Raw genomic sequence first — 15,756 nt, 5'->3', positions numbered from 1 at the left:
CGGTGGACAGCTCAGTGACTCTGTGGGAGGTATATAAAATGGTCACCCGGGGGGGGAGATGATCTCATGGGTGGCAGCCCAAAGGAAGGCCCAGCTCCGACACCTTAGGGAAGCTGAGGAGGAGGCTATAAGGTGGCAGACAGAATACCTGGCCCTAGGCTCTCCTGAAGCGCACCAGTCATTCCTCAAAGCCAAAGGTGTACTTCTCAATTTCTCCGTGGATAACGCCAAGCAGGCCCGCTCGGAAATGCGCAGTCGCATTTATGAATCGGGTGATAAGGTGGTTAAAATGTTGGCTTGTCTTAAGAGGAGGGATGAGGGACACTGGCAGGCCCGGAATAAAGAACAGCGGGTGGGAGATGGCGAGGATGGATGAAGGCATAGCCGAGCCTTTGGCTGACTACTACGCAGACCTCTACCAGAGCCCATGTGGGCCACGGGGCACCACTACGCTTGACAACTTAAAACTCCCCCAACTGTCAGAGACCCAGCGTTCACAGCTGGAAGCTGATATCACCCAGGATGAAATTGCCATCGCCATCACCCAGCTTCCTTCTGTTAAAACGCTTGGCCCCAATGGATTCTCGGTTGTGATCTGGAAGAATAACGGAGAAATAGTGGTCAACCCCTTACACAATATGTTTCAAAATTGCAGGGAGCAAGCCATCGTTCCCCAAGATCACTGGAAGGCCAGCATTGTGGCCCTCCCCAAACAATCTAAACCCCACAGAGCTCTGCGGGTCATACAGGCCTATCTCACTGATTAATGGTGAGGCAAAGGTACTCGCTAAAGTACTGGCAAACCACCTGCTACCAGTTATTTCGACACTCATTCCCCCTGACCAGTGCAGATTCCTGCTGGACAAGTCGACCCACATGAACATTCGGCGGCTGCAGTTGGCGCTGGAACGGGCCCCATCATCCAGGAACCACTAGCACTGCTAGCTATAGAATTTGAAAACGCATTTGAATCAGTGGTGTGGGGTAGTATCTGGGAAATCATGGGCAGAATGGGATTTGGTGACAATTGTATGACTTGGGTCTGGCTTCTGTATGAGTCCCCGATGATGGAGGTGAGAGTGAATGGTAAGATCTCTAGGACCTTCCCGTTGGGGCAGGGTACACGCCAAGGATGCCCATTGTCCCCCTTGCTGTTTATAATTGCAATTGAGGCCCTTGCTGCACAGCTTTGCCACTATGGGTCATGGGTGGGTTTTCGTTGGCTAATGGGGTGAGCGGACAAAGTCTCACTTTACGCAGATAATTTGCTGGTGTACCTAGGTACCACTGCCCATTTCTGTCCCATAGTGACACAACGGTTGCAGGAATATGAAACGTTTGGAGGGTTGCGAGTCAACTGGGGTAAATCTATACTTTTCCTAGTTCAGGGCGCTGATCTAGCAATCCCCCCGGACTGCCCATACCGAGTGGAAAAGGAGGGTTTGGATAGGTGGGCGCTCGTGTCGATGTTGATCACGCGCTGTACCTCATCTGCAATCTACATCCAATCGCCGACAGTTTCCTCCTAGATGTCCACCATTGGACATCTCTCCCTTTATCCCTGCTAGGGAGGGGCGCCCTTCTCAAAATGATGGCACTACCACATTTCCTATATATCTTGCAAAAGGTCTCCCTTGCAGATCCCCGACCTAGAGTTCAAGAGAATAGACTCAGCCTTGCAGGAACTTTTATGGGGTGGTGCACAACCACGGATATCCCTGAACACACTACAGCGGTTGAACTAGGAGGGTTCAATCTGACTACCACATATCCGGTCCTACTATTGGTCAGAACAAATAGCAGTTATTAACAAGATAATAAACAGGGATCCAAATTTACCTCATATTCGAGCAGAAAAGCTGGGGTTAGAGGGTGCAACTCCACTTTGCTATCTGTACCGACAGGCGCAATGGCTGTCCCTTCCATCTATGACACAACACATAGTACAGGTGTGGAGGGCAGCCCACAAATACATTAGGTGGGAGGATAAATTAAACCTGGCACAGCCTCTCTGGGCGAACTTCTTGTTGCCTGAGATGAATAAACTGGCAGTACTTCCTGAATGGGTGGATGCAGGAATCAAAACCAGTGGGTTCCATCTCTTTTTTGTCTGAATTACAGCAGTGGTTCGGCTTGTCAGACATGGAACAATACCATTAGTTGCAGATATCGCACGCACTTCACACGCAGTTAGCAAACCACCCTGATATACCACGGTGCTCCCCCCTCGAGAGGAACGTTCTTACAGAATACATAACTACTAAGGTCACCTCCACGCTATACCACGCCATAACAGCTTTTGTGTCCCCAGAGCTCTCCCATTTTAAGGCAAAATGGAGGTGGAGGTGGGGCCCATCTAACCGGAAATCTGGGTGCAAGCCCTGATGTTTCCCAGGGAAGTGGCAATGTCTTCCAGACTATGTCTGGTGCAACTCAAAATCCTTAACAGGGTGTATTATCCCAGGGTCTCGCTGTTTCGCTGGGGTGTGCAGCTGGGCCACAATGTTTAAGATGAGTGGGCCGAGGAGGGACACTTTATACACACTCTCTGTGGCTGTCCAAGGATTCGACTCTTCTGGTCAAAGTGCTGCAATGAACTTCAAAAGGTACTAGGTACGGAGATACTACAAGACCCTAAACTATTACTCCTCGGGATATGGGTTGAGACCTCACATAATCAATATGAAAATTTTTATTTTTTTATTTTTATTTTTTTATTGTTGTTTGAAACAAGAAACATTTTTGACCTTTCAACATAAAATTTCAAAACATGATGCAATAATTACATAATTTTACATTTTCACATATAAAACAATTTTAAAAAAAGGAAAATAATGGGATAGTTATAAAACAGAGGATTAAATAAACTATTACATTTATCAAACCAAACTAAATTAAAATGTTACATGTATTTTGTCTTTTCCTTGATCCCAATGTTAGGAAAATATCTAACAATAGCATATCTCACCGATTTCTTGTTGGTATGTAATAATGCTAGCCATAACTGTTCTGCAGTTAGGTTTATATGATCTTCAAAATAACATTTGAATTCCTTATTCCTTGCTGTCACCAATTCCACACAGCCTACCAATAAATGTTGTAGCATTTCGTCCTCCTTGTTACAAAGGCGAATTCTCAGGTCGCCTTGTGATATGATTTTCCATTTAGAGAGCATGACCTTGGTCGGCCAGATATTTAATCTAAAGTGCAAAAATTCTGCATGATGGCTAGGATTTGGTGATTGTATTAAATAGGGCTCTGGGAAGCCATATTTTTTAAGTACAAATGGGTTTTGAATTAATTTTTGATAGAGCATACACAAAGTTCTAGTTCTTATCCAACCCTGTTCCCACAACTTCTGCTTAGCTTTTTTGGGATTTTCTATCAATACATGTTCTGATATTCCTGCTCCATGCATTACTTTTTGCACCTTATTCCACCAAGTCCTTGCAAACTCCTCATTTGATGTAAGCAAGTGAGCCGAGAATAATTTTAGCAGTCCATTGTCTACTTCATTTTTAACACATTTTCTATACATAGAGCATAACTTCCATTTATACATAGCGTATAGCAAAATAAGGCCCAATTTGTGTCTAATCATTGGGAGTGATTCTGATGTTGGTAAATGTAGAGCTTTTTTCCAGTATCTACTTTCTATCTTCGCCCAGTAGGTGTATGGTTGCCATCTTTTAGATTCCGTACCATAAAGCATTACTGGTACTCATTTCTCCTTATAATACACGATCAATGGTTGTATGGAAAATTTGCAGTATTTTGCTCTTATAATTCACTTTGAGACAGAGCTGTGTATTGTTTGGTTTTTATATTCTCAATATAAGGAGCATCCAGTGGATGGTTATTAATACAAACTCCCAAATAATTGGATGATGTTAACGTTTGTATATTGGTTTCCTGTAACTACCACAGATGTTGAGTCTTTCTTTGTTTTGCATTTCCAAATTGCATTACTTGTGTTTTGGTTGTATTAATACTTATGCAGTTTTTTCTGGCATATGTGTCCAGTGTATTTAGCATAATCTTTAAACCAATAGGTGTTTTGGATAATAGTATCATATCATCAGCATATAATAACCACTTTATGGGTATTTCTTGTAATTTAAGTTCGTCGGTTGTCAGTCCTTCAAAGCTAGCCTTAATATCTGCTATAAAATGGTTGAACAATGCCAAGGCCAATAAACAACCTTGCTTTAGCCCACATTGTGTCACTATTGGCATGGAGACAAGACCATCATTCCTTAGCTGTATCTGAATGGCTGTACTGTATGAAATTCGATTATCCATTTTAAAATATACCATGGACAACCTTGGTCCATTCATTTTTTATACAACAATTCTCTAGGTACTACGTCAAATGCTGACCGGAAATCAACAAAGGCCAAACCTGGGACAAAACCTGTCTGGAATTGATCCCTCAGGTTGCTTACATTTAGCTATTTGTTGAATGTATCCAATACTAAACGTGCAAAAATCTTGCCTAGACAGTCAAGAAGTGCAATTGGTCGGTACGATGTCAGATCCATTCGATTGGCCTTCTTGAAAATTGGCAAAATTATTGATTGCTTCCATGTGAGTGGGATTGTCCCAGTTTCCATGATATTCAAAAGTATATGGTATAATATTTGCGCCCATTCATTCGCATAACTTTGTAGTATGCAATTGTGAAGGCCATTAGGGCCAGCAGCACACAAACGGCTTAACTTAGCTATACACTGCTTTATATCATCCACATCAAGAAGCATTTGATGATCATGTTTCATACCACTAATGTCAACTTCCATATCAGGGAATGGGGCCATGTAAGCACTATGATAGTGGGCTCTCCATGCAGTTTCCGTTATGGGATTGATTTGAACTGCCAGTTGCTTTCTGTGTAACACCCCATTTAACAAATTCCAAATGCCACCTGAGGATTTCAGGATAATTTGCTGTATCATTGACTCACTATCGTTTTGATAACGAATTGACCTTCGACCTATAAGCCAATTTTTATAGGCTGACTTCAATATTTTTGTCAAGAGGGGTCTTAAATGGGGCAAAGCAAATTTTAAATTTCGAATGTCTTGGCGTAGTTGAGTCTTTTTTGTCTTTACGTCGTAATTAAATGCATGGAGATGTCCATTACCAGTAGGCTGCTGGTTTGATCTTCCCTGCTTAAATATTTGCATAGATCTTAAATAGCAATCGTGCTCCTGTTCTCCATTGCCATGTTGGACCTTTTTTATTATTTGTTCATATTGAGCTAGCCTTGTTTTGCTCCACCTAATTCGATTTCCTGCGTTGTTAACTACTATGTTTGCCATATGGGAATTTGAGATGTTATTGGGACCATTATCGGGCCATTCCCATGTCAAGCACAACTGATTGTGATAACTCAATGGGGTACTCTTTTTGTTGAAGGTTCTCACTCTATTGAAAAAGTCAGAGTCCACGTAAATATAATCAAGAATTGCCTGTTGGGCCTCTCTATGCCATGTCATACGAGGTGGTGTATCACCCGGAAGATTACCATTCAACATTATGTAGGTTCTTTTTGCCATAAGTGTGGTCCATCGTTGTTCATCTGTTGCAATCTATGAACCATCCGGGTTATTAAATGAAGATTTAAATCTCCCATTATGAGAATATGATTTATTAAAGAATTTATAAATAATATGTCGAAGATGGCATTTAATTGTTCAAAAAACATGTCAGAGGCTAAGTGCTTTTTCCGCCAATATATATTGATTATAGCAAGGGTAAAGCAACCCCTTTGTACCTTAACAACTTGTATGTAAGAGGAGTGGGACTCATAAGATTGAATTTTAAAGTTTTTATCCTTCTTAAAGGCCATCAGGAGGCCTGCCATTGGCCGCCCTTGTGCCTGTGATATTGCAGGGATAGTTATTATATTGTATAACTCCCATATAGGAGTTGCCAAAAGCCAACTTTGCTGGAACACGATTATATCATAGCTAAGTAAATCCTTCAATTTAGTATTGATAAAATGCCTATGGCCTCACGTATTCCAGGAAAGTAAAGTAATTGAATCATCTTGCAAGGGTTGTTATAATTTGCGTTCATGTTCTCGGTTGGACCATTTCTCCTGTAGCTCGGGTCTCTGGTCTAATTTTGGCTGTAGATTAAAGGAATAACCATAGGTTCTTGATCTACTTTGTTCTTGTGATGTTTCAGGGCCTGTATTAGGAAGTATATCTTGGTTCAGAAGGAAGCCCTAATTATAAAGGGCTGTGTTCTTGCTTGCCAGAGTGTATTTAAGATCACTCTTGAATGTAAGTATATTCTCACCACTCCAAGATCGCCATGATCTATGAATTCGATCAAGTCAATGTCGGCCGAGGTCATATCATCTAGCAAAGGTATTTCTGAACATATATTTAAAATGCTGGTTCGATTCAGATCATATTTCAGGTATGGATGACTTCTGCTTTTTAAAGTGAGTCGATAATGATTTTTATAGTGACCCCAGTTCTTTTTTACACCCACAGAAGTAGTTCTATGTACTGTCTTTGTCGATATGGGTTGTCAATTTTCTAATGACTCACTAGAGTTTTTGACATCATCCAGTTTTTTAGATATACCACCAGATCCTCGCTGAGAGGTGTTGGGTCCTTGTAAGAGCTGGTTTACATTAGGAAAGGCCAACTGATCCCCTGTATTATATATCGCATTTTGCGATGACTCCTGATTTTGGTTTAAATATAACGCTATAAATGATCTTATTTCATCTCGTAATTCTTCTATAGTGGTGTTCATTGTTGATAGTTTGTCGGGCTCAGTACTTTCTTTTATTTGCGGTTGCTCAGCTGGTTTAGCCAAATTATTGACAGGGGGCATCTTTCAAGGAACTGTCGCTACTAGCGCAGCCAAATCATCTAAAGGTTTATAATCTGATGGTTGACACTTAGGTTGATGAGAGATTGTTGTTTTTTTTTTAATGGTGTTTTTGTTCATGGCTGCGGAAACTATTTTCATGAACTTCCTTGTTTTAGAGGAATTTATCAAGCAGGTCTTTTTCAGTTGTGTGATTGATTTCTTTGATTGTGGTGTTGGCATACACTCCTTGGTCCCTAATTTATTTATGTTATTAGCAAATAAATTAAAGGATGCACAAGGTTTCGTTATTTTTGGAGCAGGCACCAGAGTGTTTTTGTTAAGGGGCAAAACATGGATAGCTATAGTTGTCAAACCTCTCATGGCAGATTCTCCCAACTTCCCCTCAACAGGTTTTTCACGAACTGTTGGAATTTGTATCCTTTGGGAGTCTACTGCCACTGGTTCGACTATGGGCATCACTATAATTTGATGGCTATTACCCATATCCAATGATCCAAGCTTGTCTTGTTGGTGGCCTGCTTTACTCACCACTTTGACTTGTCGTTGTTGGGTTACCGATGCAATTGCATCTGTGACTACAGGACTTTTTTCGTGATTTCGCAAACCTTTTTGAGTCCAGTAGTTTTTTTTATCTCGTGTATTAACTACATAACTGATGAGGTTTGTTTAAGTATATTCTCCTCTAGGGAGTCTTGCAATATCACTGGTTTTTGTACCTCTGTGAGTAGCTGCATCAACGATGATGTTTGATTATTTACCTTCTCATCTAATGATTCATAAAGTCTAGCTACTGAGAGAAGAGCAGTGTTCATGGCAGATAATGTATTGATCAATGCCGGTGCCTCAGGGAAAGAAAACCGCTGTTGCTGTTGGTTGTGAAATTGGTCACGAATTAAATATGGTCGTTCGTCGACCATTTCATTAAATTTAGATCACCGTGGTGTAGGTGCCACAAAGGACAATGATTTACTACCAGATAAGGAAGGAGATTTGTCAAACATTATCGGAGACTTTGATGAGTCAAGACTCTCCACTTGTTGCTCTTTGGTCTCGTCTACTGTTGATAAATCCCTGTGTATGACTGTGTTTTCGACATCTCTCTCATCTTGTAGTTGTAATAGGTCCCCTGTATTAGAGCATATATACATGATTTCTTGTGACTCATTTTGTTCATAAACTTCTCGCAATTTCTGTTACGCCAGCATTGTGCAGGGAGCTTGTGGAATTGCTACAGAACTGCAGGATTCAATGTGACTTGGAAGAATATCCACACTTGTTTGTATGGGACATAATTTGCCTGATTTACAGGCAGAATCAAGTGTGGTGTCTGTAACTTCATAAGCAGACTGAGCACTCTGTTTACCAAGTTGAACGTCTTTTGCACATACTTTTGTACCCTTCTCACGTGTGTTACAGGGCAAGTAAACTTCACCAGCGTTAGCATCCAGTGCCATGTGAATTGATTACAGGCGCTTCAGCATCTTTCTCTGCAATGACTCGGAGCGAGTCAACAATATTATGCTTGGATTTCATCATTTGTGAATCAGTTTGCATGAAAAGTTGTTTTTGTCCGCAGCAATCGGATTGATCAAACGGAACATTGCCATGAAATGGGGGGCCCAGGAATGCCCTCAATTCTGACAATGGGGGACTGATATGAACATTTGTGTGTGCATGGAGCGACGCATATAGGCAGCACAGGGGTTACCCAAGGACGGCCGACATTTGGAGACAATGGGAGGAAAGTGTCTGAATTCTTTGGGATGGGTGGGAATGGGAGGCGGTAGGGGCCTCTCGTGGTAGTCGATGGGAGGGCTAACGATGGGCTGTGTAATTGACATGAGCATTCTGAAGCTGCTGTGACTGATCCTTTCCTTGTTGTTATGGTTTTATTTAAAAAATAAGAGAGGTTTCTATGACAGAATTTATTAAGGATTTCTCCTCATTGTATATGGAGTGGAAGGTGTCTTTTCCTGCATTGATTGTGGATGTTGTATCTTCCCATAGGTTGCCGGGTATGAGTCATGTGTCGTCAGCGCCTGCTCTCGTGTGTCCTTCATGTGTTGCCCAGTCTGAACAAGCCTACGGGAATCCACAGACAAAAGGAACGATGTTGTCTGTCCACCATCAGCACCACTATGCCCTAAAAGACAGAAGTTGATTGGCATGTCTGCAGGACATTGTGTCAGACTCTGTGCAGTAACAGCACCTACCACGGCTGGTCTCCCCCTGGCAAAGAGACCCGGAGACCTGCCGATAAGGTCAATCCATGTCAGTGGGGTAGGAATGTAATCCAGAAACTCTCTCCTGTCTTCAAATGCTCTCGGACACACTGCCACATGTGTGCTTTTCCACTTTAACTCCTGGGCTCCCTCTGGCAGAGTCTCCCTTGAAAATATTCCTGAGACCCACGGTTTGCTCTCGTTTTTGGGGGATGTGTCTAATGCTCGCCACAGATGTGTCTAATGCTCGCCACAGACATCTCATTGACTGATAGACACCCACCCTGTCGCTGCAAAGTGGGGATCACTTGGAACTCAGAGAACTGGGGCTACGGCAGTGGGATGGACATAGAAGCGAATTGTTGCTTGGTTGTGCCGCTTTCCCCACAGGAGCTGTCGTGCAGTTAACTGAAGCGGGAGCATGCATGCCTCCAGCCTACCCTGAATAGCCCTTGCGAGAGACAGACGCGGTGCCTCCTTTGCAACCATTCAATACATCTAATTGAATAGCGCTCTTGAACAGTCTTACTGGACACACAGTTATTGTGCATGCAATCCTTAGTGTGAGCACCTGGCCAAATCCTATGTCTCCAACAAATGCCTGCCACCTTAACTAACATATGATGAGGGAATAACTGCCCCCAGGAAGGGCAATATCACTCCCTCCAATATAGGAATCTATTGGCTGGGTAGGGTCAAATTCACTACTAGAGATTTACAAATAAGATCGCTTTCGGATCTAGTGGACTTCATGCCTTAACCAGTAGAGTTACACCGTTAACCAACGCAGGCTGTGCATGATTGGCCCTCAGACAACAAAGCTATCCCTTGGGATTCACTGCCCTTTTTGGATAACCCCTTGGACACAATGACTATCCCCCAGGTTTCATAGAACTTGCCAGATCACCCCATGGATAGAAGACCTATCAATCTGGCTTCACAAAATGTACATGCTTACATCTCAGACAACAGCCATACATGCCTTTTTCACAAATCATAAATGGTAAGCTTTGGACAGTTTAGCAACAAGCCAGGGTTCACCGATTTTGCTAGACTGGACCTTGGAGATTAGAGAGCAGAGCTATCGCTCGAGATTATCCAACCCGGCAGACTCACAGCGTAGCAGCACCGTCTCAAGGGTGTGATGCATTGTATGCACAAGCATCGAATGTGACACCTTCATTCAAGGACTGTCTTCTGTCCTGCCTGCCACTCCAAAGCAGCAGCATGTATCCCTGAAACATTGACCTCCTGATGGTGAGTAACCCTTTAAATGATGGATAACTTTGAGTACAGCATTCAGCTAAACGATCGTGACTGGGCCAACTTTTTCTTTGAGGCTGAGGAGTGTGACTTAGATGAAGCTTCACTGGCGACGGCGGATGACCAGGTTTTGAGTGACCAGGAAACAGAGGAGAATCCGCAGGAGGAAGACGGCAGCACGAGAAGCAGGCAGATCCGGGTTAGCCTATGCTCGGGGGAGCTGGGGTCCCGAATCTTGGCCCGCACGGCTCATACAGTCTGGGGCAACTCAGACCAAAATGATGGTAAATTGCGGATCCCAGAGGAATGTGACCAAGATGTTTTTTCAGGCAGCGAGGATGAGGAGGGTTCAGTAGGCTCGGTTAGCAGGTACTTGTGTGAAAGGGAAGCACTGTGGCCACAACAGCCAGATTTACCAGAGTGGGAAAGCCACACGCCACATGGTCCACTACCCAACACTCAGAAGTCAAAGATAGTTGTGCAACATGCGAGTAGCAGCTTGGTTGGATCATGTGGCGACAAAGGCAATGTGCAGGACAGGAGTTGCAACACCAGGCAAAACGGTGTGCACAAAGAATTCACAGATGTTTATCAGCCTGGGGTTCCTACCACAGATGTAGAGGTGTGTGGGGTTCCAGGACATGGCCCAGATGTGGCCCAGACACCAGAGGGCAGTCTCCAAACCTGCCCTTCAGTAGTCCGTGATTGCCCAGCAGAATGGAGTACAGGATTCTCTCCTCTCTCAAGGGACCCAGTGGCTGAAATGGCTCTAGGCCACGCGCGGATGTTACCGCTGCCGGATGCACAGCAATTGGTATCCAAACCAGCCACCGATCTGACCCAGGCCAGTGAGGACGTCAGTCACGAGACCCTGGCCCACTTCACTCTCTCGCGTGCAACTCAACTTGGAGTGAGCAATGGACAGGCAGATCATTCTGACGGCATCCGCTGTTCACATGATGAGCAACAGGTGGTTGAGGAGAGTTTACAGGCTCAAGCACCTGTCCTGGGAAGCCTAAAGGTCAAGGAGGCAGAGTGCCCAGCTTGGCACGGACTGGATGGGCAAGGTGACTTTAATGGCATGCATACAAGGAGTCTATGGGCAACAAGCCAGAGTGATCTGATGGACAAGAGAGAATTGGAGGAAGCAGTCAATGAGCCACTTCCAACCTGCAAGGGAGTGAGAGGTGTCGGCCCCCATAGCTTTATGAGGGACCCCATGGATGAAAATAGGACACCCGTCGGGCACTCAGCCACCGACGACGATCGAGTCCCAGAGAAAGACATAACATCGATGCACAAAAGTCCTCTGCAGATTGCACAGGAGGACGCTGCGGGCCCTGCACTGATGACCTGCTCGGGGGTGCATGTCGATGCCACCAGTCAGAACTGGGAAGAGCCAGAAAGACTCGCAGAGGGACTATTTTCTCAAGATACCCCTAACACCCAAGCACCCACCACAGGCAACTTTGCCATGACCTTTCCTGAAACCTACGACTTCTTTTTTTGCGAAGCTCAACCAGAGGAACAATCAAATGGTGGCGAAAGGCAAAATGATAATAACTCTGACACCGAGATGTTTCCAGGAACAGACAGCAAGGAGCCTCTCACTGTCCCCGAACTCTATGAGTATTTCTTCTGTGAGGGCCCAGAGAATGGAGAGGTGGCGCAACAGGACCTACCACTGCGGGTCTGGTGCAGCAGGACCCGTCCACCAGTGCCGCCGGCCAGTGAGCCCTGTACAGAGGAGTGTCCTACCGCCATTTCCTTCCCAGAGGCCTATGAGTATTTCTTCGACGATGGAAGCACTGTCGTAACCAGAAAACCTGGCATCTTCCTCGGCACACCGTCCTCCAAGAGCACAGGAGTGGCAGCAGCTTGGAGGTCTTTTCTGCCCCGAAGGACAAAGGTGCGCGTGATGCCTGCCCCACCCAGGGCTAGCACCGAAATCAGGAATGGAGGCCCTAGACAGTTTCTTCCACTTCTAATAAGCCCAAGGCCCACCAACGAGGATCTGCAGGAGCAGGCGGAAGCTTCAGGGAGGACCATTGCCTTAAGAGGTACCATTTTTATGCCATTTGTTATTTATGCAGAAATATAATATATGTATAATTCTTTCAAGATGTCTGTGCATTGGGTACTGGTATGTTCACAGCTGTCCTTACACTGAGACTCAGCCCCTCTTCTAAAACCCTCCCAACCCAGTAAGACCCCCACAAAGGAACAGATGTTGTAGACATGTATCCACGCATCAGATTCGCCAAATGAGTATATATGGTCCATGGTGACAAAGAATTGAATGTTAGGGTGGGTGTCTAGAAATATTAAGTGTGCACCAAGCCCTGTCTGCATTTTGTGCTCAGTAATTGAATTATATTTTATCTCAGTCATATTGATCAAATGCAAAGATATGTGGTCATACTTATTATCCCCAAATTCGCTGTGATGTTATGCAAAGCCGCCAGGAACCCTTGTTGGTGGTATTTGTTCTCTTCCCCATTCCAATAGAGCATTTTGAAAGAGTACAATGTGAGTACACCAGATTCTGCCTTGGAATGAGAACTGTATGTTTATTGCAAGTTATCATAATTTGCTTAGCTGCGTGAAATAAAAGCAACTTTCGTTTTATGACATATACTGAAGTGAAAAGTAGAAAATAGCAATGTAACATTTTTTAAAGAGTCAGTTTATAATGTCAGTGCATTTAAATACTTACATTATTTAATGCCTTCTGTTGCTGAGAATAAAAACCTCTTCGCCTCTTGAAATGCCCTTCTCACCAAAGTAAAGTTTAATTTAGCGTGATGGCCACTGATTATCAGCTAGTTCCGCATGTGTGTTATAGTATACACATATGGTACAAATTAACAAACAATAGAAAATAAACACATTTGTAGCCCCTGCAGCCAGGTGCTCTGGTCCCTTACAAGGTCTGTCAAAACCCTAACGCCGCAAGCTGAGCATATCCGCATCCATCAAAGCTGCCCCCTTGCAGACAATGTGCTCTCAGTGTAATGGCCATCTTCCTGCAGGACACACACATTGATGATGTGTGTCTACAAACGCAAAACAAAAAAGGGGATGGCTGGAAGGTATTGAATTAATCATAACCACGGGCACGACTTAGGGCATCCCTCCAGACCATTGTTTTCAGCCTGCCAAGCCATTACAGAAGGGGAAAGACCATATGCAAATCAGGCTTGGTCCTACCCCAGAAGGGGCAGTCCAGCCCAAACTGCTAGGTTGCATCCCTTCTGCACGAGACTACAAGCATCCACAGACATGTTTCAGCCTTGTTTTGCATCATCAGTGAGGGGTAGCTTGGGCCTCTAGGGCCGGCAGACTCGAGACCCACATCTGGCCATACCCATTCCACTCGGGGTCACTTTAGCAAATCAACATTTTTTAAAACAAGGCCGAAACATGCCTGGGGTGCTTGTGTTTCTGTGCAGAGGGGGCCTGGCCTAGCAGTTCTGACTGGGCTGCTACCATTGGTGGCAGTACAATGACTGATTTGCATATGGCTGGACCCCTATTGCAATGGCGCAGATGGGCTAAACAACTCGTGGAAAGTTGCCCATAGCAATGCCAGTGGTTCAGATTCATTCAAAATCTTCCACCGATCACTTTTGTGGTTATAGTGTGTCTACAAATGCCAGGCATGCCTCTGTGGCTGCTTCCCACACTCTAGTTTTAGCTATAAGAACACATATCTGTGTTTTTTCTCTGGTTGCACTGCTGTCAGCAACAGGTGGGCTGGCTCTAGCAAAGGTGCATGTAACTGGAAGAACGAGCATATTTCAAATGATCCAGCAATGCCGGCACTACAAGACCACAATTGGCAGCAAGTACCAAATCCTTTACTGTGATCAGAGGGGCGATCATACACCTTTCATTGTATAAACGCAGAGCTTTTTGAAAGGTAAGTGTGCAAAAAAAGATCGGCCATATATGTAGGCATAAAACACGTAAGTCCTTCTTTTGTTTCAATTTTGATGAACCTGGCTGACATCTTTGCTATGGAAGGCTTCACACAGGGGCATTTTTTAATGTGAATTACTCCATACAGCATAACTTAATCCATATTCTTGTGTTTTGTAAGCAGTTACACAGAAGTATAAAAGTCTATGAGGCAATGCCACAGAAACTATCTTAATGCATCTGGGACTAATTGCAGGTGATTTAATCATGATTAATGTGTTTCCTTCATGTGTCAAGCCAGCATCTTGAAAACAAAGGGGCTCATAGACCTAGACCACGAAATAGTCAAGTGATGGTTTAATACCTTTGAGCTGACTGCTAAGACATGTGGCATAAAACGTTACTTAGGTCAGTATGTATACTTTGTGACCCATGTATGAAATAATTCACTGGGGTTTTATAATGCAACTAATGAACCACAATTTAATTACACATTGGTGTTCACCAAAATAATTTCATAAATGCATGGCTCTTTCGACAGATGTAGACGTCAGTAATTCTACATAAATACCAATATAATTTGTTATGCCACTTTAAAACAACAGTAAATATGAGAGACTGTACTCTGCACTGCTCTGGTCCAATGAGAGACTGGATTCTGCATGCTAGCAGCAAGGCTCTAGTAAAGCTGCGCAGCTCTGGTCCAATGAGAGACTCGATTCTGCATGCTAGCGGCAAGTTTCTATTAAAGCTGCGCAGCTCTGGTCCAATGAGAGACTGGATTTTGCTAGCGGCAAGTTTCTATTAAAGCTGCGCAGCTCTGGTCCAATGAGAGCCTGGATTCTGCATGCCAGCGGCAAGGTTCTAGTAAAGCTGCGCAGCTCTGGTCCAATGAGAGACTGGATTCTGCATGCTAGCGGCAAGTGTCGGGGTGATTTCCCGCATCCCAAAAGGAGTATGAGGCATACACAAGAGCAAAGTAATTACTGCTGTTTATTATAGTAACAGCAGGGATAGTTCTCAGCTTGTATGCATCCGGAGAGACTCTCAGCGGTAGTGGGGCTCGGAGGCTCTTTTTACCGTAGTATGATGCACTACTTGCGTCACCTGGGAAAATAGTCACAAAACCTAACACCACTTCGGGTTGGCTCCCCGAGCGTGTGGGCCATGGACACATGGGGTCTTGTCGTCTGGTGATGAAGTGAATGGGTCGAACTCCTCTCACGGGGGGTGCTTGGGTCTTGATGTCCTGGGCCATTGTTTGGATGAGAATGGGGGAAGGGTGTTTTCCCATTTTCCCACTTCAGTCCCCCCTCTGGTCGACTTATCGACCACAAAATTATCCGCTCTCTTGTCTCCGCGTACTCTCCATACCTTAGTTATTCCTGCTAGGTGTCGATACTGGTTAACGTGGTCTTCAAATGACCAGTACATGTATACACATCCACCGCCAGGTTTGCAATAAACCCACTTTCCAACGTAGTTGTTCGGGTTT

The 15,756-nt window shown here is 44.3% G+C and overlaps 1 protein-coding gene across 1 annotated transcript in view; it reads left to right on the top strand.

Annotated features, from left to right (window-relative positions):
* PERM1 (PPARGC1 and ESRR induced regulator, muscle 1) overlaps nucleotides 1-12,456 on the top strand; it is a 56,677-nt gene extending 44,221 nt beyond the window's left edge. The window contains exon 2 of the mRNA XM_069610065.1: nucleotides 8,863-12,456. Within this exon, the coding sequence (XP_069466166.1) occupies nucleotides 10,351-12,441 (2,091 nt within the window). The 5' untranslated portion in view covers nucleotides 8,863-10,350 and the 3' untranslated portion in view covers nucleotides 12,442-12,456. The remainder of the gene's footprint in view (nucleotides 1-8,862) is intronic.
* Nucleotides 12,457-15,756: the final 3,300 nt, after the last annotated feature.

The sequence above is a fragment of the Ambystoma mexicanum genome, chromosome 8 (assembly GCF_040938575.1).
Source record: "Ambystoma mexicanum isolate Mex_15411 chromosome 8, UKY_AmexF1_1, whole genome shotgun sequence".
Taxonomy (NCBI): domain Eukaryota; kingdom Metazoa; phylum Chordata; class Amphibia; order Caudata; family Ambystomatidae; genus Ambystoma; species Ambystoma mexicanum.
The sequence above is the reverse complement of the archived record's forward strand: the minus strand, read 5'-3'. Positions and strand labels throughout refer to the sequence as shown.